This window comes from Pantherophis guttatus, chromosome 1 (genome assembly GCF_059756535.1).
Source record: "Pantherophis guttatus breed Tessera chromosome 1, ASM5975653v1, whole genome shotgun sequence".
Classification (NCBI taxonomy): domain Eukaryota; kingdom Metazoa; phylum Chordata; class Lepidosauria; order Squamata; family Colubridae; genus Pantherophis; species Pantherophis guttatus.
Window position 1 is genome coordinate 10,753,223 of NC_142063.1, and position 25,429 is coordinate 10,778,651.

At 44.9% G+C, this 25,429-nt stretch overlaps 1 protein-coding gene across 15 annotated transcripts in view; it reads right to left on the reverse strand.

Annotated features, from left to right (window-relative positions):
• Positions 1–551: 551 nt before the first annotated feature.
• PTPRS (protein tyrosine phosphatase receptor type S) overlaps positions 552–25,429 on the reverse strand; it is a 332,155-nt gene continuing 307,277 nt past the window's right edge. For all 15 annotated transcript variants that reach the window (XM_087871720.1, XM_087871557.1, XM_087871358.1 and 12 more), the window contains 10 exons: positions 23,706–23,881; positions 21,896–22,015; positions 20,421–20,575; positions 15,996–16,281; positions 14,411–14,589; positions 12,982–13,108; positions 11,866–11,991; positions 8,571–8,725; positions 3,934–4,069; positions 552–2,370 (listed from right to left, as the gene is read on the reverse strand). In XM_087871720.1, coding sequence (XP_087727846.1) covers positions 2,302–2,370; positions 3,934–4,069; positions 8,571–8,725; positions 11,866–11,991; positions 12,982–13,108; positions 14,411–14,589; positions 15,996–16,281; positions 20,421–20,575; positions 21,896–22,015; positions 23,706–23,881 — 1,529 coding nt within the window. In that variant the 3' untranslated portion in view covers positions 552–2,301. The remainder of the gene's footprint in view (positions 2,371–3,933; positions 4,070–8,570; positions 8,726–11,865; positions 11,992–12,981; positions 13,109–14,410; positions 14,590–15,995; positions 16,282–20,420; positions 20,576–21,895; positions 22,016–23,705; positions 23,882–25,429) is intronic.

The window sequence follows — 25,429 nt, forward strand, 5'->3', positions numbered from 1 at the left end:
TAAGAGCAAGAGAGTGACCGGCCTGAGGCCACCCCGTATTTTAAGGCTGAACAGAGCTTTGGAGCTGCGTTTTTGTCCACCCGGACAGGTTCCAGCTGGCATCCATCTCCCCCCACCCCAAAAAACCCCTAAGGAGCAAGAAATGTAGATGTTTTGAGCCCCTCCTGGACTTTCAAAGAGCATCACTGATGATTTTAAATTGGATTTTTTTCTGGGGGGGGTCTGGGAGACTCTGGGAGGGTCTTCTCTAAATGCAAAGGCAGCGTGGTTGGGGGGGGCTTTCTGGGGGCTTGGGGTCTTTGCTTTGGGCCTGGAAGAGATTGAGAAATGGGGCAATTCACCCCAGGATCCTTAAAGTCAAGGCTCCCCAAATGCCTCAGAAGAGAGTTTAACAACAATCATCATAATTCTTGGAAAAAAAAGAAGAAAAGCAGCAACATTTTCATTGAAATGTGAGCAGTGAACCCTTTCCTTCCTCTTCCTCCTCCTCCTCCTCCTCCTCTCATATTTTTTTTTTTTAATGGTAGAAAAGCAATATGTAAAAGTAGCAATTATTTTGCACGGCGTTTCTCTTATGTCACACAACCATTACACGTTAACATTTCTACAGTGAAAAAATAGACTTGTCTTTAAACATAATATGAACAAATAAGTAGTTTTTTTTTTTTTGTAAATTCATTGACTGATATTCTTTTGTATTTTTACATATTTTTTAAAAAAAGGAAAAAAAAATTACACTATTAAAAAAAGGAGACCCAGGAAATAAAAATAAGAAATAAATGTCACTTATAAGAGTTACATCGATACCTTTTTAAAAGAAAGCCACTCGGTGGTGGGACCTAATCCTTACAAACCAAATCCTTTGCAGTCGGTTTATTCTGCCTGGATTTTGAATGGAAAGTACCTTTTTGTTAAGAGGTGAAGACCCTAATTTGGACATGAAGGTAGACCGCGTGGGCTTCCTCTGTCCCCCAAAATCCACAGGCTCTCTTCAAATCTGCCATTTTTCTCTTTGGCATCAGGGAAGGGGGAAGTTAAAACGCCCACAAAAATAAATGAGAGCAACGACGAGGAGACAACAAAAAAAAGAAAAAAGAGAGAGACTAGTTTGGGTGGGCTAAGAAGGGAATCAGAAAAGCAGGGGGAAGAATTCCTAAAAACAACAACAAAAACAAAAACAAAACAAAAATTGGAACTCTTGTGAAATGTACTTCAAATCTCCACGGCCCCCCCAACTCTTTTGAAATCCGGAGAACAGAAGATAACCTGGAACTGGCGCTTTGCAGATTTCCAGAATTCAGAGTTTAGTTTACGTGTGGGTGTGTGGCAAATACTGCGGATTTTTTTTTTTTTGCAAAATGTGAAATGCCTGGGGGTGGGGGGGGGAGGTGGGCATGGGAGGACGTGCTTATTGCCTGTTCTGGTTTGCTTTTTGACATGGTTAAGAAGGTTGGTAAAAGAAGAGGAATGTTAAAAGTGTTTGAGAAGCTAAGCTGAGAAAGAAGCCGCAGGACTGCCAAACCCTCCTTGGTGTGGAGTCCTGCCACCCCACAACCTGATGCAAAATTTGCTTTTGTTTGCCTCTTAATTTTTCACACCTCAAGTGGCTTCCTTTAAGTCCGCCCGCAAGATTAGTACGTCAACCGAACCCTAAAATGTTACTTGTGGTGGCCAAATTTTTCTTTTGCTATTCTCCCCATCAGTTGTTTTAGGTTTCTCTCTCTCTGTGTCTGTGTGTATCTCTCTGGTTCTTGGCCATGGTTTTTCGTTTTTTTTCCCAACCGGACCGTTGCTCTCCAAGGTGTGTGGACGAGGCCGGCGCCTGCTGCAATAAGAAAAGGTTCAATACGGTTTCTGGTTCAGTTGCACGCGGTCCGTGTGCTCCCCACACCGTCGACACCAGATGAGGTAAGAACAACAAGTTCGCCACTTAAAAAGAAGGAAAAGAAAGGGGGGGAGAAAAAAAATCCCGCCCTGGTTCGGAGCCACCCTGGGGATGGGCTCCAGGGTTTTCGAAACACAGGCTGAGAGGGGGGAGGAGGGGGGAAGGTCCCTTTTGGAGATGCAGCGGTGCCTCAGGAGAAGGAGGGGGGTGTCGCTGCTGGGGTCTCCCCTGGCGCCTCCTTCCCGGCAGAGCATCCGAAACGGGTGGATGAGGGAGGCAACGTTTTTTCTGATTCAGTCTGTAGGTGTTTAGAAAGGTCGAGGCTAGCTTCGCGTCGCTCAAACAGGAGCCTTGCAGGCTGAAAAGTGTTAGGAGTCTGCACAACGAATGGCTTTTGAAAAGTTTCCTTTTCCTTATTATGTTGCATAGTGGTCAAAACTTCCCAGGTATTCCAGGGCAGCCTGATAGCAGAACTGGTATTCGTCCTGGGAGGGGAAGGAAGGAGAGCCGGGGTTATTTATCGCCAGGCAGAGTTGGCTCAATTTGATTGTTTATTTTATAAAACGTATCTTTCATCTTAATTTTATTTGTTTCTATCCTGCCTTTATTATTTGTACAAATGACTCAATATCCAACACAATTTCTACCTCCTATTTCCCCCCCATCATGACAACCCTGTGCGGTGGGGTTGGGCCGAAGGAGAGGGACTGGCCCAAAGTCACCCAGGCGACTCTTATGGCTAAGACAGGACTAGAACTCACAGTCTCCTGGTGATTGGCCCAAAGTCACCCAGCTGGTTTCCATGGCTAAGGCGGAACTAGAATTCACCATCTCCATGTTTGTAGCCTGATATCTTATTGTCTTACTATTTTAAACTTTTATAATTTATTTCATCGGATTGTAAACTGCCCAGAGTTGTGTGAAAGCGAGACAGCCACCAAATACATTTTGATAAATAAATAAATTGTCCTGAAAATGCATAACAGGCCAGGATGAAGCTGCTGGAGACCCACACAGGTTCTTATTTACTGGATCTGTAAAGTGGGTGCTGGTTGATTTGACTGGATTACACAACAGTCCTATATAGCGGACCAGGCTGCAGAAAAAGCACAGGTTCAACCATGTCACATTTGGGAGATTCCTGGCCGAGTGGGAATTCGAACTCTGGGCTCACCCAGTCTCAAGGGCCTGCCTGGGCTGGCATCTATCTGTAGGATGTAGTTTGTAGAAATAGCTTGGAGCATCCTAAAGACCCACGGATTGAGGAGTGAAAGGCATTCAGCTGGGTAGAGCTGGATCTTGTGAGATTTCACAAAAAGCTGGGGTAAAAATGGGCAAGATTTTGACAAAAGGGGTGGAGCTTTGATCGCCACATGTGCCCAGATTTGCCAGTTTTGTCCCTGTCCTCCGAGGAATCCACTGACGGACCTGCCACCAGCATGCAACAACCTGGAGACATGCCCCAAATTATTCTCACCCCACCAGGGATTTCTCTTCCTGACTCTTTTGAAAAACACAGCCCAATATTTGTTTGAGCGCTAAGAGGTTTCCCCAGTGAAGATCCCGACTGCACATGTAAATGATGCCTGCTGGCTTTTGCTACTTTGCAGGAGGAAAGGACCCTCCAGGGAAGGGGTGACGGTTCCTCCCTGAAGCCCTCAGCAGAGGTCATCTCCACCAGTGGTGGGATTCAACATTTTTTACTAGTGGCTTGGTGGGTGTGGCAAGGGAAGGTTACTGCAAAATCCCCATTTCCTCCCGATCAGCTGGGACTCATGAGGCAGAGAATAGATGGGGGCAGGGCCAGCCAGAGGTGGTATTTACCGGTTCTCCGAACTACTCAAAATTTCCACTACCGGTTCTCCAGAACTGGTCAGAACCTGCTGAATACCATTTTGGAGCAAGGATGTGGCCAGGGGAAGGGTGGGGTGGGATGGAGGTAAGGCTTTTGGGGGTCCTAAGGGAAGCGCTGATCCCCCTTCTTTCCCCTGACCCAACCCTTCTGGGTCTCGAGTGGGTCCAACGTGAAGTGAAGCCCTCCTTCTCACCTCTGTCTGCACCATGGCGGGCCGTTGTGTCCTCAGCATCTTCACGGTCTGGAAGATGTCCACCACCCCTTCGTAGCGCATCCTCTCCAGTACGATGCTTAGCGTGATGAAGACGCCGGTCCTGCCTACTCCCGCACTGCCAAGAGAGAAGAGAGGGACATCGATGTGTGTGGAGGGCCTGCGAGGAAACCCATCTAGCGCCTTCTTTCGCAAGGCTAGGCATGAAGTGGACATGCTGCCTCAGTCCGGAGAGGCTGGACTACAAGTTCTCTCATTCCCGGAAAAAACCCTAAGGGTTGCCAAGACGGGAGAATTAGGGTGAAAGAGGCCTTTGGATCTGAAAGCAAGAGATGGACCTTTAAAGAAAAGCGCTCTTTAAAGCAGCTACCTCCCACAGCTGCGGCACAATCTGGAGAAAAGACACAGTGGTTTTAATGAGCTGTCGATGCAAAGTATAGCACAGTCCCACCAACTCTGCCTGCCAGCCCTTGGCTTAATCAGCCTGCAAATGAACTCCAAGCCCCCAACCACAATGATGGCTAATACAAGGACTCTTAAATTCAGTCCAGCCTGGGAACATCTTTTCTGGCAGGTACTGAGGTCAATAACATGGTGCATCCAAATTCTTCATTTAAAGAATCTCAAATATATCAATTTCTTGGAGGAAAAGTAAACACTAAACTCCCACCAGCCCCTGGCTTGGAAGGAACGGATGATATCCCATCCCATCCCATCCCATCCCATCCCATCCCATCCCATCCCATCCCATCCCATCCCATCCCACTCTACTCTTCTCTACTCTACTCTACTCTACTCTACTCTACTCTACTCTACTCTACTCTACTCTACTCCACTCCACTCCACTCCACTCCACTCCACTCCACTCCACTCCACTCCAGTATTTTATTATATTATATTAAATGTATTTAAATATAATTTATTATATTTATGGTACGACCACACTTGGAATATTGCATCCAGTTTTGGTCACCACAATATAAAAAAGATTTGAGACCCTGGAAGAGTGCAGAGAAGAGCAAGAAAGATGATAAGGGGATCAGAGGCTAAAACATATGAAAAATGGTTGCAGGAGTTGGGTACCTCTACTCTAGAGAAAAGAAGGACTGGGAAGACATGATAGCAGTCTTCCAATATTTGAGGGGCTGCCCCAAAGAAGAGGGAGTCAACCTATTCTCCAAAGCACCTGAGGGCAGGACAAGAATCAATGAATGGAAACTAATCAAGGAGAGAGGCAACCAGGAAGTAAGGAGAAACTTCCTAACAGTGAGGACAATTAACCAGTGGAACTGCTTGCCTCCAGAAGTTGTGGGTGCTCCATCACTGGAGGTTTTTAAGAAGAGACTAGACAGCCACTTGTCTGAAAAGGTTTAGTGTCTCCTGCTTGAGCTGAGGGCTGGAGTAGAAGACCTATTATTCTATTATTTAAAATGATAAAAAGAAATCAACATTTTAACTGTTAAGCTGCCCAGAGTAGCTTTTCAGAATGAGATGGTTGGGGTCTAAATTTAATAAATCAACATGTGCAAAAGGTCTCTAGCTCTTTGTCAGGAAAGCTTTTGGGAAGCAGTTACGTATGCTGCTGCCTACGTAATCGGCGTCCTCTGATCTCCTCCCAATTTGAGGCAGGGGTTGCCAAGGGAAAGCAGCTTGCCTAAAAAAGAACTGAGAATGAATCGGAAGAGGCAGACCTGCAAACCTGGGTGTAAGAGCTACAGCAGCTTGTCAATTTACCCCCATGCCAGTTCCTTGGCTGGATTTGCAAGATTTCTTCGGGTTTAGCCAGCCAGGGGCAGAGGTAGAGAAGCAGATGGTGTCCTCCACCCACGAGACAGATCTCTCAGTGCCAAGGTGGAATCCCACGAGCCCAGGCAGAGAATCCTTAATCTGCCGGCTGATGCGTAATCACCGAAAGCCTTAATCACAGATTAGCAAGCAACGTCTGGGGGATTTTATCTTCTGGAAGCTGGGAGGGCTCCCCACCTTTTGGGGTATCTTAGGAAAAAGGTGGATGGGTTCTGTGTTTCCAAGATGCTTTTCTGAATAGTTTGGAGTAGAAAGATGAGCAGAGACCAATGTGATCTAATCACTCTCATCTAGCACTGATGATGCTACCTAGTTGGGTAATGAAACGTCTGCAAGAAAACCACCAAGCACCAAGGATGCCACAGTCCTCCTCCTCTTCCTCCTCCTCTCCACAAACCCCACTCCCTACTAGCACAGATAATGGTACTAGTTGGGTGATGAAACATCTGCAAGAACATTCCCATTGACACTCACAGGAGCTTTATATACAAGCTACTTGTATATAAAAAGAGAGCAAATGCCACCACCCCTTCTAGTCCTCTCCTCCTCATCTACTCCACAAACCCCACTCCCATCTAGCACTGATGATGTTACCTAGTTGGGTAATAAATTCTATTCTATTCTATTCTATTCTATTCTATTCTATTCTATTCTATTCTATTCTATTCTATTCTATTCTATTCTATTCTATTCTATTCTATTCAAAACCACCAAGCTCAGAGAGCACCAAGGACCCCACAATCCTCCTTCTCTTCCTCTTCCTGCCCTCCTGCTCTTCTGTACCCCACCCTTGTAGCACTATTTGGGTAAACATCTACAAGAAAATAACTAAGTTCAGAGAGCACCAAAGACTCCACAGTTCAACCCTGAGCTACCAATTCTCCTCAATCGGTAAACAACAGCCCGCTATAATCTCCGATTCCCCAGAGCTGTAGAAAACAGAATTTAAAGCTTTGCAATTTACCAGGAGGTCAGCATCTAACCATTGAATGGGCTATTTAGCCAGTTAGTTTCTCTCTGTTCTACAAAGAAATCCTTTATCAATTAACAAGCCTCGCAATGAAAGGAAACTGATGGAGGAAGGGCTCCTTTGCTCATCTGCAGGTGAGCTGGAAATCAGGACTAAAAGCTGCTCACAATTTATATTTTAGGAGAAGTGGGCGGAGGGGAAGCGAAGGAGCAGAACAGAACAGCCCAACGATATAATTTTAGCTCCAGGGAAGGGAAATACTAAAACTCTCGGGGATGAACGATCTGCGTGCATGGAGAGCGGTAAAGAGGTCAGCGATGCCTGTTGTGCAAAATGAAATTCGCCGTTAAGAGATGCTCCATTTTAAGGAATGTTCGGCCTTTCTGCAATGGGAATGGCCCAGTTTTCCAGCTCGAGTCTGGGGTGAGTGGAGAAATCCTGCCAGGGCTTGGGCCTATCCAGAGCCATCTGCAGGATCCAGAGGGCGAGAGGGGAGCTGGGACCACCCGACCCAAACCCTGCTTTGCTCGCACAATTACAGCCAGCATCTTTTATGACCTTCTTCCGCTGCTGATTGCTATGGACACATTAGCTTTTTATCTAAACTAGGGGTGTCAAACTCAAGGCCTGGATCCATCCTGCAGGGTGTTTAGATCTGGCCCTCAGGGCTACTCTGGAAATAGCAAAGGACTGGCCTGCGGTGCCTCTGCCAGTGAAAACGGAGCACAGGAGGGCGCGTGGCTCCCCTGAACTCCGTTTTCGCTGGCAGAGGGCTGCAGGAGGCCATCCAGGCCAAAAATGGAGTACAGGGGTTACTAACCCTAACCCCGACTTCCGTTTTTGCTGGCAGAGGGCTAGCAAAACAAACTAAAAACCAAACAAAAGGACAAATGCTTCCCCTTTTGCATTTGAGTGTGCAAGAAGGGAGAGGAAAGGAGAAAGGGAAAGAAGAAAGAAAAAGAAAAAGAAAAAGAAGGAGAGATGGGAGGAGATCCAGGACGGAAAAAGAAGGAAAGAGGGGAAGGGAGAAAGGAAGGAAGGAAGAAAGAAAGAAAGGAAGTGTTAGAACTTAAAACCCACCCCTCCTAGAAAAATGAAATATTTTAGGATATACTAAAAAGGCAGAATATTTCCCCTAAAAGAGAAGTAGAAACTCAGAGAAGCAGAAATTCATTTCCCTCCACCTTTGTCAAGGGGCCATTAAGGCCTCAGCATCCCATCTGCAACACAATAGGACCCATCTAGCAACAGAAACTCACCACGTGGCACCTGAGAAGTTTACATCAGCCAGCAAGGCTAGCTAAGATCCCCCACACCCTGGGAGTCTGACAACCAATCAGGATACTCTTCCTGTGCCCCAGGAAGTTCAAAGACAGAGAGGGTATAAAACCCAGGTCATCTAGTCCAACCCCCTGCCCAAGCAGACCCTACACCAGTGATGGCTAAGCTTTTTGCCATCGCGTGCTGGGGGGTGGTGGTGGTGGGTCGCATGCACATGTGTCCACATCTATAATTCTATACACCCTGCCCCCGCGCATAATTCTATATACCTGACCCTCCCTCTCCCCGCTCCTGGCACACAATGGCCCGTTAGGCACGTTTTTCTTTCTCACATGGCTCCAGGGCTCCAGGGAGTCTGGGGAGGGCGAAAACGGCCTTCCCCACTCCCCCCAGGCTCTCCGGGGGCAGGAAACAGCCTGTTTCCCTACTTCTGATGGGCCCAGAAGACCCAAAAATGAGCTCACATGCCCACTGATATGGCTACGTGTGCGACAGGTTCGCCATCATGGCCCTACACCATTTTTGACAGATGGCAGTCCAGTCTCTTCTTGGCTGTATGTACCTGCAGTGGACCGAAATTGGTCCGTCTTGTCCAAACTGCTCCTTAGTTTTGTGCACCTGCCCAATGAAATCGATAAAGCCTTCGCCGGATTTTGGCACACCTTGTTCCGGCCAGTCAGTGAACTGGAACTGACGCACGGTTCTAGACTGGCCGTCCTGGAAATAAAATTAAAAAAAGGTTTGAAAGTATAAAAACAGAACTAGTAGAACAGAGCAAAGCAAGTAAGTTCTCAAAACTGAATGAATGAAGGTAGTCCTTGACTTGTAACCATTCGTTTAGCATGGCACTGAAAAAAGTGACTTATTTACGCCTGGTCCTCACACTTGTGACCGTCGCAGCAGCCCCAGAGACATGTCATCGAAATTTGGGCGCTTGGCAACCATGTATTTGTCACAGTTGCAGCGTCCCAAGGTCATGGGTTCACCACTTGCAACCTTTTCCAGTCAGCTTTCAACAGAAAAACTCAGCGGAGGACACTGGATTCGCTTAATGACTATGTATTTCACTTAACAACTGAGGCAATTTGCTTAACAACCATGGCAAAAGGTCACAAAATCAAGCATGATTCAGTTAGGAACTGTCTTACACAGCGATGGAAATTCTGGTCCCAATTTTGGTCATAAATTGAGGATTACCTGTACTGGAGACCTCTGCCAACCATGTGCTTTTTGCTTCTCTAGTGCAAATAAAGTTTATTTTTTGGGTGGGGGGTTAATCTCATCCCTCCAAGAACGTTTATTGGCTCTATCCACAAAACAAAACATGCCCTGATTTTGCTGGCATTTCGAAATGTTTTTAAAACTTGGTTATTCCCCTGGTGTTGGAATCAGGATAAACCAAGCGCTCATCAGAAAACGGTGAGCCAGCTGACCCATTATTGATGTTATCGACTGTTGCTTTAACCTTGGTTTGCTTTCACTTGTAAGCTGCCCAGAGTCACTTTATTTAGGTTAGCTGGTCACATCGATACTTTACATAAACATGTACGTTAAGAATTCCAGGGATAGCCATGGTGTGTGTGTGTGTGTGTGTGAGAAAACTCAACATACTCTATTGACAACCAGTGCTGCATCCTTTTTATGTGCCTTAAAAAAAATCAGCACAACAAAGCAGAAGCATCAAAAGAAAGGGATGCAACTGAAGGAGGAGAGGCAAACTGAAAAAATCTAGGAAAAAAAAATAAAAATATCTGAGGATTTGTTAATTAAGGAACGAAGGTCTCAATTTGAGGCTCTAACAAACCACAAAAGGTCCAGTCTCGATCCTTCCTTAGCTGCAAACCAGTGGTGAAATCCAAATTTTTTTACTACGGGTTCTATGGGCGTGGCTTGGTGGGCGTAGTGTGGCTTGGCAGGGGAAGGATACTGCAAAATCCCCATTCCCTCCCAACTCCTGGGGGAAGGATATTACAAAATCTCCATTCCCATCCCACTCTGGGGCCAGCCAGAGGTGGTATTTGCAGGTTCTCTGAAGTACTCAAAATTTCCGCTACCGGTTCTCCAGAACCTGTCAGAACCTGCTGGATTTCACCCCTGCTGCAAACTCAAGGGCAAGTCATTCTCACTCAAATTTAGCCTACCTCTCAGGTCTGGCACGAGGCTGGCACTCAGGGTGAGAGAAGGTGGTACCCTTAATCTGGTGCTCAGCAGAAATTCTGGAATTTCTGCTGAATTTCTGGGCTGAGTCATGCCGATGGCTCAGAAAAGGGTTTCCCACACTTCTTTAAAGGAGCAGGAAACAAACGTAATTAATTTTTTTAAAAAATGTGCAATGGTCAGGGTGACACGGCATGCTATCCGTCACCCAAAGAGGGAGGAAAAAAAAAAGAGAGAGAGAAAGAGAGAGAAAAAGCACAGGTGGCTTTTCACATCCTTCAGAAGCAGGGAAATCCTTGGAAATACATTCCAAAGAATTAAACCGCTGAGAGAGAGGAAGCACAGGGGGGTGGTTGATGATTTCATACCAGAATTCATGCAGATGGAATAAAGGGGAGTTTAGGAAGAAGGGGGGGGTGGATTATGCATTTGCAGTGGTGTAATTTTGAAGAAAAATCAGGAAGGGGGGAGGGGAGGGGAAGGAAACCCAGGGGAGCAGGTGAACTAGAAAGTATCTTTAATCTTTTTGTTCATTCTGAATTTTCTCTCTGTAGAATTGTCAAGTTGAAACAAAGTGATGATCAGATATAGAGATCAGGGGGGTTGGATAATCATGGTATAATAAAGGGGGGAAAAAAGAAAATTATTCCTTATTTTAGACGGTCACACAGGGAGATGTATATGAAAGCAGAACCCCTTAATCTTAAATGTGCGGAGGGGGTGAGGATAATGCCTGAGCTATTTTCAGAACTTCGCTGCACCACATAGGCAGACGGTGCTTTTAGTATTTGTAAACTGCTTTGACCATCATCCACTGCTCAGAAAATAAAGGGATACGTTACTTGAGTTGAGCAGCATTTCAGGCTTAAAGGCAAATTCCGCTTGGAAACTGCCTTTGTGTTCGAGATGGAAAAAAAATATGAAATCTTGACTTTGGGATGGGCTGATTGGATTACAGGTAGTCCTCGACTTACAACCACAATTGAGCCTGGAACTTCTGTTGCTAAGCAAGACAGTTGTTAAGTGAGTTTTGCCCCATTTTACGACCTTTCTTGCTACCGCAGTTTAGTGAATCACTGCAGTTGTTAAGTTAGTAACATGGTTGTTAAGTGAATCTGGCTTCAGCATTGGCTTTGTTGGTCAGAAGGTCGTAAAAGGGGATCACATGACTCTGGGACACTGCCACTGTCGTAAATATGAACCAGTTGCCAAGTGTTTGAATTTTGCTCACGTGACCATGTTGGGGATGCTGCAACATCGTCAATATGAAAAACGGTCATAAATCACTTTTTTCAGTGCCGGTGTAACTTCAAACGGTCACTAAATGAATGGTTTTAAGTCAAGCACTACCTGTGGTTTGTGGTTATAGGAATGGCTACTATTTGCTAAGTATGTAAAAATAAAAAAGTTGGGGCTGTAACAATATTTGGCTCGTGGGAGGCTAGATGGAGGATGCCAAAATAAAAATCCCTAAGAGATCTTTTCTCCCCAGGGAATCTCACTGATGACAATCACACAGACCCACAGCCCAACCGATCCAGGACACAGGTAGACCACACGGTCCCACAGTTCAGCCTGATCTATGGCCAACCCAATCCCCTTCCAACGATCTGTACTCAGGACCAATTCCTCTCCCAACGTTTGAGCACCGTCTGATCCCGGAAAGCTGTTACGGGATGGGAATCTGGCATTTGGCTTACCCTGGCGTCAGTGACCTTGAATTCTCGGAGGATGTATTGAGGCATGTTATATTCAGCCATGGGGTCCACCACAAAGTACTGATACCGTGCAGACCTCTCGGCTGGCCAGTACTGGTGGCACTTTTCCTGTGGACCAACAGAAAAAGAAGCTCATTTGCTGCTGGCCAAAAGAAAGAAAAAAAGATACAGACCCTACCTGCATCAGCCTCACACTGAGGTATTTCATGCAATAAAATTCCCTCGAGGGGCTTGCCTACTTCAAAGCCAACTGCCTGGATGTGCATTCCCTTTGGAAATAATTTGAGTGTTAAAATTAGAATTTTAAGAAAACCGGTTACTATCATGTTACTCCATGCCAGCAAAGTTTAGCAGCTGGGATTCTCTTTTACTATTATTATTATTATTATTATTATTATTATTATTATTATTATTATTATTATTATTATTATTTAGCTCCTCTGTTTAGCCCCTCGGCCACAGGGACAGAGGGCACCAATGAGCCATGGTGGCACAGTGGTTAAAATGCAGTATTGCAGGCTGCCCACAGCCAGGAGTTCGATCCTGCCCGGCTCAAGGTTGACTCGCCCTTCCATCTTTCCGAGGTCAGTAAAATGAGGACCCAGATTGTTGGGGGGCAATTTAGAGAGGGCTGTAGAGCACTGTGAGGTAGTATATAAGTGCTATTGCTAACCACAAACACACAGCTATTACTTAGTAGGGTTGAGAACATGTCATGCAGGAGATATACAACGGATTTCCCTGCTGTCTTCCTAATAGTCCAAACTTGGCTATCATCTTATCCGAGATTTAAATTGAAGGATTTCTCATGTGCATTTCTAGCTGTGTATGGGGCTATACGCAAACAGCCATTGGCAGCCAGGAGTTTCTGCAAGAAAAGGGCCCCCAAAAAACAAGAGGAGGGCCACAACTGTGCCATTGACCTCATGCCCTTTTTCAGACACATCAAGATGAGAAATTGGGCCTCTCAATGTACACTACTAATCCATTGCCTGGAAGAACAACACCCCGGAAATCAAAGCTTGCCATTCAAGGAATGTTCACCCAACATTCTGGGGCTCAAAATGAAGCACCAACAAGCCAGGATGTCCCACTTACCCGGCCCATCTCTCGCAGCTTGGTCAACATCACCACAATGGTTGAATTGTTCTCCCACAGCATGCGCCAGAAGTCCTCTGTGGTCTCCGCCAAGGGTCCCTGGGTGGCGATGTAGGCCTTCTGTTGCCTGCAGGAAGGAGCAAGGAAAACCAACCCTATTGGAAGGCAAGCTAAGGAGGCAAGGTGGCCTTTGAATGCAAATGAAGGTTTGTACCATGACAGTCCAGAACAGGAGAGGGTAACTATGGTGACTTTAGGACCTGTGGACTTCAACTCCCAGAATTCCAAGTCCACAGGTTATAAAGTCACCATAATCGCTCACTCTGGTCCAGAAGAATGTTAAGACCCAGGTCAGGTTGGACAGCAGAGATGGGATCGTCATCTTGAACCCACCAGCCCCAGAGAGCAAAGCAGTAAAGGATGACTTCTGGTAACACTTCTCATCCCTTCCAGGTTGAAGAATCGATGCTAAACACATCTCAAACTTCCGCCTTGCAGGATCTAACTTTGACATGTAACTAGGAAGCCCGCCTTCATCAAATGTCAGGAGAAACTTGATACACAGAAATAAGGAACTTATCTGTGGGGTCCATGGTGCTCTCTGAGGTTGGTGGTTTTCTTGCAGACATTTCATGTCCCAACGAGGTAACATCATCAGTGCACTGATGAGGTGACCTAGCTGGGTCATGAAACATCTGCAAGAAAATCACCAACCTCAGAGAGCACCAAGGACCCCATCGTCTTCCTCTTCCTCTACTCCACAAACCCCACTCCCTTCTAGCACTGATGATCTTACCTAATTGGGTAATGAAACATCTCCCAAAAAAACCCCCAACCAAGCTTAGAGAGCACCATGGTTCCCACAGTTCAGCCTTGAGCTACAAATATTCTCTTTTATTGGTAAGGAACTATTTGTTTTCCAAATTCAAAGACATTGTTTTTAGCAGCGCTAATTTAGGACACGTAATGTGGGGCTTCAGAGATCCACGTGAGCACTAGATGGAGGAAAAGAGCCATTTTATTTTTTGGTTTCTCTCTGCTGTCACTCATGGTCCCCTAGATTTCTGCAGTTCAGAGATCACAGGGCTTGATGCCAATAGGAGATGAAGACTTATTCCAGTGGCAACTCCTTACCAGAATAGGATCCAGAAACTCTTGTGGACCAGTTAAAATTTGCAAAGAACCTTTTTGTCTATTCAGGCTTAACATTCAGAAGAAAAAGCAAGGTAAAAAAGAGAACAAGAATTGGGCCAGTGCATTCTGTAGAAAAGCTCTACAGAAGTCACACACACACACACACACACCTCTAATGTATAATATCATAGCACATAATGTATACTGAGGACCAAGGATGATTGGCAGTCGGCATAGAGAACAGGAAGAGACAAAGGAACCAGGTGTCCGTCCCACCTCCTCCAGGGGACTTTACCTGTATCCGTCAATGAAGCTGGCATTGATGTAGTCGGAGCCCTCGACTCCGCGGATAGGCTGAAGGCAAACCCGTGTGGTCTCGTATGGCATGATGTTGACAAGGCGATTTTTGAATTTGTTACAGGGCAGGTTGGCACTGATGAACCTGGAGGTGTGGGCTTTGGAGTTGGCGAGTCTCTGGCAGAGGAAAAGAGCACAGGTGGATGAGAGGATAGCAGGTCACTTAAGTGGGCTTCTTCTCCTAGAATTCCCCATTTAGAGTGGCCTTTGTTGAAGGTTCCAGGAATAAATGCTCACTCGCTAGATGTATGGACTTCAACTCCCAGGATTCCCCAGCCAGCATGGCTACTGCTGAGAATTCTGGGAGTTGAAGTTTTCCCTAAAGAGACAGAGATTTGTATTCCCAGAATTCAACATGGTCTCTGCTCAGAATTCTTCAAGTGGAATATAGCTCTAAAGATGTGTTCTTGGACCTTTATATGTGGGACACTGTTACATACATCATGCTCAAAATTTGCCAGCTGGATTCTGGGCATTGATGGTCAATCTCAAACCTGTGTATTTCCCAGAATTCCTCAACCAGCTGAAACATTTTTGAAGTTCAAATTTATGTGTTCAGAAGTCACCCAGGCTGGGAAACGCTGCATTAACTGAATATTGTCCATGCCAGCCCACCCCAATGGAGAATTCTGCAAATCACACTCCTGCCTGGATGTCTTTCTATCTTCCTGGTACATGGCAAGACACAACACTTTCTGAATCCAAAGTAAATGCTTTCCGCGCTAAATACAGATAGTCCTCGGCTTATGACCACAATGGAGTCCAAAGTTTCCATTGCTAAAGACAGTTGTTAAGTGACTTTTGCCCCATTTTGCAACCTTTCTTGCCATAGTTGTTAAGTGAATCACTGCTGTTGTTAAATTAATAATGCAACTGTTAAGAGAATCTGGCTTCCCCACGGACTTTGCAAAAGGGCGACCACAGAAAACTGCAACCGTCATAAATATGAGCCAGTGACCAAGTGTCTGAATTTTGATCATGTGACTATGGTGATGCTACAATGGTCGTATGTATGAAAATGGTCATAAGTCCCATTTTGTTGTAATTTCAAATGGCTACTAAATAAATAGTTAGAATAAAATAGAACAGATGATAGAGCTGGAAGGGACCTTGGAGGTCTTCTAATCCAACCCCCTGCTTAGGCAGGAAGCATTTCAGACAAATGGTTGTGAAACCTCTTCTTGAAATCTTCCAGTGTTGGAGCATTCACAACTTCTGGAGGCAAGTTGTTCCACTGAGTAATTGTTCTAACTGTCAGGAAGTTTCTCCTTAGTTCTAGGTTGCTCCTCTTTTTGATTAGTTTCCATCCATTGCTTCTTGTCCTACCCTCAGGTGTTTTGGAGAATAGCTTGACTCCCTCTTCTTTGTGGCAACTCCTGAGATATTGGAACACGTTGTAAATTGAGGATTATCTGTACAGATTGCAACTTTGTGCTGGCTAACCTGGGCCACCCACTGCTCCCAGGGAAGATGCAACAGGGCAACCTGCCTGAGCCATCATGCACCCCTGTACCTCCGCTCACCTTGAACTCCAGTTCCATGCCTGTGACGTGTTCTCCCACTTCTATCTGTGCCAACCTCTGGATATAGGTGTACAGGTTCCGAGCGGGGACCTCCGTGTTCCCACAGGCGACGGCTTCTAGCAAAGAGTCGTGTATGAAACTGTACTGGTCTTCTGTCTGTACCATGTAATTTCGCTGGGACCTCATGAGGGTGACGTGCCCGTAAATGTCCACCGTCTTCTCGTGTTTTATTCTCTCCAGCATGGCATCGATGACAATAAAGCAGCCGGTCCTACCCACCCCAGCGCTGGAAGAATAAAAAATAGGAGTGGGGTAGAGGAAAAATAGGGGATTAAAGAAATCTTTCATCTAAATTAGACTTAGAATAACTTTATTATCACTTTGAATGTACACTAATCAGCATACATTAAAATGAAATTTCTTTGCATACATGTCGATGGAGATTCTCAGCCATCCAGGTCGTGGTTGTCCCAAAGGTGCCTTTTCAAGAGGCAGATGGACTTTCTTTGTTTTCCCTTGAAGATGTTTCGCTTCTCATCCAAGAAGCTTCTTCAGCTCTGACTGGATGGTGGGGAAATGGAAGGATTTATTCTCCTTCCATTCTGTCTGCAAGGGGTATAAATCCTTCCATTCCCTACCATCCAGTCAGAGCTGAAGAAGCTTCTTAGATGAGAAGCGAAACGTCTTCAAAGAAAAACCAGAAAGTTCGTTGCCTACAGCTCTCAAAAGGTTTCCACCTCCAATATACACTTCATAAATATGACAAAATAAATAAATAAATACAAAATTATAACATACATTATATGACACAGAGAAACAACACAGTGTAGTTCGGATGTATACATGTACATGGTGAGAGAAATGAATCTTGCGAGTTTACCAGATGGACGGCATAGGGAACAAAGCTGTTACAGAATCTGGTAGTTCTGCTAGAAATACTTCGAAACCTCCTCCCAGAGGGGAGCAACAGAAACAGACCGTGAAGTGGGTGTTTGGGGTCTCTAACAAAGCTTCGAGCTCTAAGCACATAGCGCTTATAAGCAGCATCCTGAATAACGGGAAGCGAGCTTCCTATATATAATCTTCTCCGGCTAAATGGTAGCTATGTAATTTCTACCCTTCTCTTTCAGAACTCCTGATGGTTTATTTATTCATTTATTAAATTTATATGCCACCCCTCTTGCTGTTAACTCCACCCCAAGGAAACAAAGTCATAAGATACTTAACCAGATGGCCAACCTGCAATTGTGAATGTGTCGATTCCAAATTAAATCCTTTAAATGGCTAAGAATAGAGATGGAAATGCATGCTAAGCTTCTGATAGAATTGGCATTATATTTATGATCATAAGAGGTATTATATGGTCCTTCCTTTGTGCCTGCCTGTTAAGGTGGTCGTAGATGGATCAAGGTCATCTGTAGAAATACAGGTAATCCTTGACTTATGACTACAATTCAGCCCATAATTTCCACTGGTAAACCAGACAGTTGTTAAGTGAGTACTTCGAGGGTTACCTACATGGGGATAAATCAGGCCTTTTCAGTCTGGCTCCTTAACCGGGGATGTTTATGTGTGGTGCTTAAGGGAAAAACCATTTTTTAGGTTGACTCGCGGTTGACATCTCGATGGCTGTATCTAGTGACCTCCTGCTGTCTGATCTGAAAACCAGAAGTGACTTAGGGGCAGCAGGCGATCTGTTTGACTTATATTACATCCGTCAGGAGAGTGTAGGTTGGGCGAAATCAACAAGCCAATAGCTCCGGGGTTTATGTTTCACAAGAAATTGGATGGATTGTCATTCTCTGAGATCGGAGCAACGTGTGCCAGGGAGGGAGCACAAGACGGGGAGGCGCACCGACTGACTTATCAGTGCCACGGGGTGCTTTCTGGTGCATTTCACCTGCATAACAGCTTCCAGAACAGGATGAGGTGCAGAGGTGGGTGGCTGCAATGGGGACGTTCCTGCTACATTCTGGTTGTTATTACAGGTAGTCCTCGACTTACAACCAAAATTGAGCCCCAAATCTCTGTTGTTAAGCGAGACATTTGTTTGGCCCCGTTTTACAGCCTTTTTTGCCGCAGCTGTTAAGCGGATCACTGCAGTTGTTGAGTTAGCAACACAGTTGTTAAGTGAATCTGGCTTTCCCCATTGACTTTGCTGGTCAGAAGGTCGTAAAAGAGGATCACATGATCCTGGGACTTTGCAAAGGTTATAAGTGTGAGTCAGGTGCCAAATGTGTGAATTTTGATCACATGACCAGGGGGGGAGGCGCGGGGGCAGTGCTGCAACATTCATAAATGTGAGAAATGGTCATAAGTCACTTTCTTAAGTGGTGTTGTAACTTTGAACAGTCACTAAATGAACTGCTGTAGGTCAAGGACTACCTGTACTCTTTAAGTTTGTGTGCTGCCAAAGCATTCGGTCTCCCGAGTAATCCATTTGAAGGGAAGGGAGAAAAGGTGGGCGTTTTTTTAAAAAACGAAAAAGAAATCACATTTTGGGGGGTTGGATGCCAAGGGATCTCTGCAGCGTTGTGAGGAATGCTCCACTGTACATCCAATTTCTCTGTGCCGGAGGGCGGGAGAGGCAGAGGGGGAAGGAGCATCTAACAATTTATTGAAATTTCCCAGTCTGCAACTCATTTAGAACCATTTGTTTAACAGCTGTTTGAAGTTACAAGTTGCTGAAAAAAGGTCCTCGGCCTTATGACTGTCGTAGCATCCCCATAGTCACCTAATTAAAATCCAGGGCACCTGGCAACTGGGAGGTATTGATGATGGTTGCAGCCTTCCTGGGGTCATTTGTGACCTTCCCAGCCAGCTTCTGACAAGCCAAGCCAATGGGGGAAGGTGGATTTGCTTAATGACCATGTGATTGGCTTAAGAACTGCGGTGATTCGCTCAACAATTGTGGCAAAAAGGTCATAAAATCAGGCTCTGCTCACTTAACAGCCGCCTTGCTTAACAAGGGAAATTCTGGTTCCAGGTTGAGGGCTACCTGTGCTTTGTTCATTTGCAGATTTAAAAATTTGTCTGTATTCGAGAAGCTGTTTCTTTTCTTTTTAAATTAAAAAAAAAAAATCCCTCCACCATCTAATTCTAATTCCATCATCCCCTGCCTGTAATTCCTCTCTTCCCCCCGCCCCCCGGTGGCACCCCCCACTTGGTCTGATTCGGCGAGAGTTCGTTCTGACATAGTTAGATCTGTTTATTTCCAAAACAAGAAATAATTTCCCTCTCCTCAAAACAGAGGGTGTCTCCAGCCCGTTCCACAGTTCAGGTAAGAGAGACATGAGCTTTGATATAAACAGGACTCTCGTTTGCTACACGGCAATTCCTGGGGTTCTTTGATTATAGCTTTTCTGTGATAAATTCCTTCGAAGTTTTTGGACTCTTCTGTGCTCGTTTAATTGGTTTCAGCCTAGCTTTGTGGGGAGAAGCATAACAGATTGATCCTCATAGCCCAGATGTCAGATGTAGAAAGAACGCTATTAAGAAGCTCAGATAACAGTCCTGAATGACTACATTTGGAAAAGGTTAATATTCACACAGACAATTTCATCCAAATCTCACTGCTATAAGAATGTCCTCCTTAATTATAAATAAACATCTCCGGATCCTGCTTGATTGTCAAGGTTTGATAAATGGATCCTAGTGTTAGATTTCATCCACGCGCTGTAAAGGCTATTGTTCCTCATGCAAATTAGAATTAAATTCAACTGCATACCCGGATCCCCATTTTGAGCAGAGAAATTCAGCTTCTGTCATGGAGTAAAATGTTGCCCTATATATTGCCTTCAGGACAGTGGTGAAATCTGAACCGGTTTGCCACCGGTTCGCTGGCCGCGCATGTGTAGTACGCACCAAAAGGAGCCTTGGGAAGGTAAGTAGAACAGTGGGGGGGGATCAACTGTGCCGCATGATTTAGATTCACTAGAAAGCAGGATTTCCTGCAATTTTAAATTGCGCAGCACAGGTGATCATCGGAAATACCGATTCGGAGGAGCTGGTAGCTTTTTTTTACTACCAGTTCGCCTGAACCGGTGCGAACCGGTAGCATTTCACCACTGCTTCAGGACCACTAAAGTTTGGATCTTATTACAGGGGGGCATACTGGCACAATTGAGAAGTAGGCCATCATTATACCCTATACCCAGGGCTGGTGGGAGCAGATGCCCTCCGTCTGCTCCCACCAATCGTTAGTCCCCACAGCAAAGAGGACGATGGGCAAGAGATTTCCCCGATGTCCTTACTGCTAAAAGTGATTAAAAAAGAATCCATGCCTTTCCTTAGTTTCCAAGGCAAACCTTGTTCCGGATCACTTCAAAATGAGATGGATGGCAAATAAATTTAATAAATAAAAAAAAATCCTCATCTTGTAGCATCACCACCAATTGGGGCCCCAAAAGGATTGGCGTGGATTACCTGCAGTGCACGACGATGGGGCCAGCATCAGGTGGGTTGCATGTTTTCACTCTCCTGAGAAAAGCCAGAAATGGAGTGGGATATTCGGGAACACCGTGATCCGGCCAGGCGGTGAACTGGAACTGGCGGACTTCACGTTTCTCACTGGAACCGTTCTGTGGAGGCAGAGCAGAAGGGAAGATGGCATGATGTACTCACTTTGCACAATCTCTTATAAGCAAATGAAAACACAGGCTGAATTGGTTGTTGTTCCTATCACATGAAGGCAGTCTTTGACTTACGACCCGTAAGGGAGCTTGTCCATCACGGTCATAAAATCATCAAATAGACCAGTCACATGACCAATCTGATTGTCCCAAAGGTGCTTTTTTCCCCCCAAAAGCAACTGGATTTCTTTGTTTGTTTTTTTCCTTTGAAAAACATTTCGCTTCTTATCCAAGAAGCTTCTTCGGTTCTAACTGACTGGTGGGGAATGGAAGGATTTTTGGATAAGAAGTGAAATGTTTTCAAAAGGGAAAAAGAAAAAAACAAGAAAGTCCAGTTGTCTTTTGGAAAAAAGCACCTTTGGGACAACTGTGTCTCAGAATTATTTAATAGGAACAGCCTCCTCCATTAGTAAAACAGACTGCCTAAAAAGGTGGTGGACCCCTTTGCTGAAGGCTACACTGGGCAAGGAATTGAAGTGACTCTAAGGGCACTTCCAAGCCTTCTGTTCTACGATCAAAAGGTCTAGTGATGAAGGCACCAAGCTAGAAAGTGGGAGACTGTGAGTTCTAGTCCCGCCTTAGCCACAGAAGCTGGCTGGTGACTTTGGGTCAATCAATCGCCGGGAGTTAGTGAGTTCTAGTCCTGCCTTAGGCATAAAAACTGGCTGGGAGACTTTGGGCCAGTCCCTCTCGCTCAGCCCAACCCACCTCCCAGTGGTTGTTGTAGGGGAACTAGGCCGAGGAAGGTGTGTTAGATATGTTTGCCACCTTGAGTTATTTGTAAAATAATAAAAGTGGGGGATAGATAGATAGATAGATAGATAGATAGATAGATAGATAGATAGACAGACAGACATCAATAGATATAGATAGACAGATATAGACAGATACCGTAGATAGAGATATAGACAGATAGACAGATGATGAATGGATGGATGGATTTTCTGGAGATGTTTCGATAAATGATCATCTGGATACTGTAGCAGTATACAGGTAATCCTCCACTAACGTCCACAATTGAGAGTGGTTACTTTAAATGGTCACTAAATGAATGGTTGTAAATCAAGGACCTGCAGTTTGTCCATTGGTGGGCTGCGTTTACCATCAGAACACTCTCCTGAAGTCTACTCCTTTGCATTTTAAATTACTTGCTTCCTGGTCTCTCTGTTCAGCCCAACTCTGAAGAACTCTGATCCTTCAGATCTTTAAAGACAGCCATCCTCTCTTCTCCATACTAAACTTACCAAAGGAAAGAGGCCTTGTTCTCACCTTGTGCAGAGAGAAGGTGCGGACACAGAATGTGGCCAACTCAATGGTATCTAACAGGGTCACTTGGATCATCCCGTAAGTCTCTGTGCCCCGGCCTGGCCAGTACTGGTCACACTTGATCTGAAAAAAAGATCAATATATGGGTTGTATTACATAATTAGCTCCACAGGACAAACACAAAACTGAACATGAAGAAACAAAATATAAGGATACACTGAACTTGCTCATGTTTGACCCACAAAATCAGAGATCACCAACTGACTGTCAGCTGTCTGTCTTTTCTAAGTGGACATGCCAAAGGTTACAAGAAATTAAAATTTGGCACTGTGAAATCCTGAAGCCTACGCTAAAAAAAAATTGAGTTCAGGTCACACCTGAGATTTCAGGGTGAAGTGGCCTTGTGGTTTTCAAGTCTCATTTCCAGGGAACTGAATTTTGAATCCCACTTCAACTCTAGAAGTTTCTCCTCTGATCTTTAATTACAGAACTATTCAGTCCCATTGGAGATACGATCAATTTGTCTCATTTATAAAATGTCAATAAATCGCAAGGGTCATGGATCAGTACAGAGAGATCAAAACATTAAAATTCAGCGACAGGGTAGAGAAAAACAAAAGAAATTGGGATGGATTTTAAAAAAACATTTGCATGAAAACCCCCAAACATAAAATTCCTTCATGTTCATTCATTGGCTCAGCTTAATTTAATTATTTTACTAGGCTTCGAGGAAGCTCTAATGACAAACAGTTCTCAGCAGTGTATATCTCACCTCTTCAAGGTGACAATGTAATAAACGTATTACAATGTAATAAGTATAAAAATATTAAACCAGAAAAAGCTTTTCATTTGCGAAGAAATAAGGAAGGTGACAGCATTCCAGCCCCATTCTTTACTTTTTAAAAATTTCTGCCACCTCCCCCCCCACCCCGCTAATTTAGGGGCTGGAATGCTGTCACCTTCACAACTGCAGGATCAAAGCTGTGCCCTTTTACATGCATTACACATATGACACACATAAAAAGGCACAGGCCCTTGGTTGTATTTAACGGCCTTCCCTAAAACTGGACCGGAACATTTGACTATCTATAGAGGAAAATATTTGTAGCTCAGGGTTGAACTGTGAGATCCTGGGTGTTCTCTAAGCTTGCTTGTTTTCTGGGAAATGTTTCATTACCCAACTAGGTAACATCATCAGTCTGAGGGAGAGGAGGGTTTGATGCCTATTTATATAGTCAGTGCAGGTGGGGCTGTGGTTTTTCCCTTGGGAATTTCTTGATTAGGGTATTTCTACTTTATTGTTTGTCTGGTGTTAATCTCTGCTTATCTGGGTGTTGGATCCCTGGGGAGAATCTGTTCTGTTCTTTTTGTTTCCTTCTTAGTCTTTTTTCCTCTCTCCTTTGAATGATGTGTAAATGTGGTTTATCCATACATGTCTATTGATGAGTAATTTGTCTCAATGCCAAGCTTCCAAAAATTCCCTGGCATTTTTGGATTTAACCTGCAGTTTAGTGCTCAGCACTGATGATGTTACCTAGTTGGGTAATGAAACATCTGCAAGAAAACAGAGAGCAGTTCAGAGTTCACCAAGGATCTCACAGACTCCCTCCCCCACCTCGCCCTCTTCTTTCTCCTCTCTGCAAATCCACTCTTTTCTAACACTGATGTTATCTAGTTAGGTAATGAAACATGTGCAAGAAAACAACCAAGCTCAGAGAGCACCAAGGATCCCACATTCGGCTCTCTGTTCTTAACTTTTCACAATAAGTTAGGCAGGAGCGCCATCCAACTGACTGCATTTTTTTTTTCTTACCCTGGATTTCTCCTCCAGCTTTGTCATCATCACCACCGTGGCGGAACGCTGCTCCCAAACCATCCGCCAGAAGTCACCAAAGGTCTCCGGCAAAGGGCCCTGAGTGGCAATATAGGCGTTCTGCTTGCGGTACCCGTCGATGTAGTTGGCGTTAATGTAGTCGCTCCCTAGGATGCCTGTATGTGGAGCAGTCAAAAGAAGAATAGCCATATTGGAACCAAAGTCTTTGATCAATTCCTGGACTTTTTGAGAACCGCACAATTAATCCCACCCTCTCCAAACCAGTAGCTGCAGAGAGACAGGGAGACAGTCTGGAAGCAAATATTGCCAGGTTTTAAAAATTCAGTGAGCTACAGCCACACCTTTAGTTGTCAACTAAAGAAATATAATTCTCTGCACAAGCCTTTCCTTGGGGAAGGGAAATTTTCCCTTTCTTTTCCCTTTCCTTTCCTTTTCTTCCCTTTCCCTCTCCCTTCCCCTCCTTTCCTTTCCTTTCCTTTCCTTTCCTTTCCTTTCCTTTCCTTTCCTTTCCTTTCCTTTCCTTCTTTCCTTTCCTTTCCTTTCCTTTCCTTTCCTTTCCTTTCCTTTCCTTTCCTTTCCTTCTTTCCTGTGTTCCAATATCTCAGGGGCTGCCACAAAGAAGAGGGAGTCAAGCTATTCTCCAAAGCACCTGAAAGCAGGACAAGAAGCAACGGGTGGAAACTAATCAAGGAGAGACACTGGAGACTCCAACATTGGAGTTTTTAAGAAGAGACTGGACAGCTGGACAGTCATTTGTCTGGAATAGTATAGGGTTTCCTGCTTGAGCAGGGAATTGGACTAGAAGACCTCCAAGGTCCCTTCCAACTCTGTTTCTGTTTCTGTTTCCTTTCCTTTCCTTTCCTTTCCTTTCCCTTCCTTTCCTTTCCTTTCCTTTCCTTTCTTTTCCTTTCCCTCCATTTTCATGTCACTATGCAACAGCACTAAACAAATCGGCAAAGGACCGGCACAAGCTCTCCAAACACCCCTCCCTCCCTGAAATTCAGTCAAATGTTTGCAAGCTCCCCCCGACAGTTTCCCCTCCCTCTCCCCTCCTTGCCCCACCCCGAGTCCATGAAATTACCTTGCACCCAGAGAGCAGCAAAGCAATCGAAAGAGGTTAAGCTGCAAAGAGGCTGCTCCTGACCCTAGCCAGCCTTTGAAAGGAGCCGGGGATGCAGATTAAAAAATCCATTTTGTCCAAGGCCCTCTATCAACTTCGCCCTTGGAAAGTTTAATGGCGCTTATTGGCTTTATGGAGTTCAGCTCCGCCATCAGAAAGGACAGCTGCTCTGAGCTGCCAGTTTGCGGAAAGCAGGGCCGAGCAAAATCCCCCAAGAGTAACGTTTTTCTCTGGACACAGCCATGCTGGTAATTTCTTTGAACTCCATACCTATCAGTTTGACCTCTGCTGCACAAACGAGAGCAACCTTACATATTAAGTCTGTTTCGGCCCCTTCCAGAAAGGATTTCTATATTCCGCTAACACGGAAGACAAAGCAGCCTAGCGTTAGCGGCACTGACCTGACATATCTTTAAATTAAAGAGCCTGCTTTGCTCAAAAAAGGAGGCTGAAGGTTTGAATGCACTCTGTAATTAAAAGAAAATCCTTTTCTTTCTCCTGATGCCTCTGGAAAAAAATGCATTGTTTCCCCCATATTGTGCAGAAGGCTACATAAGGCAGGGTCGGGTCTGTTTAGGGTTTA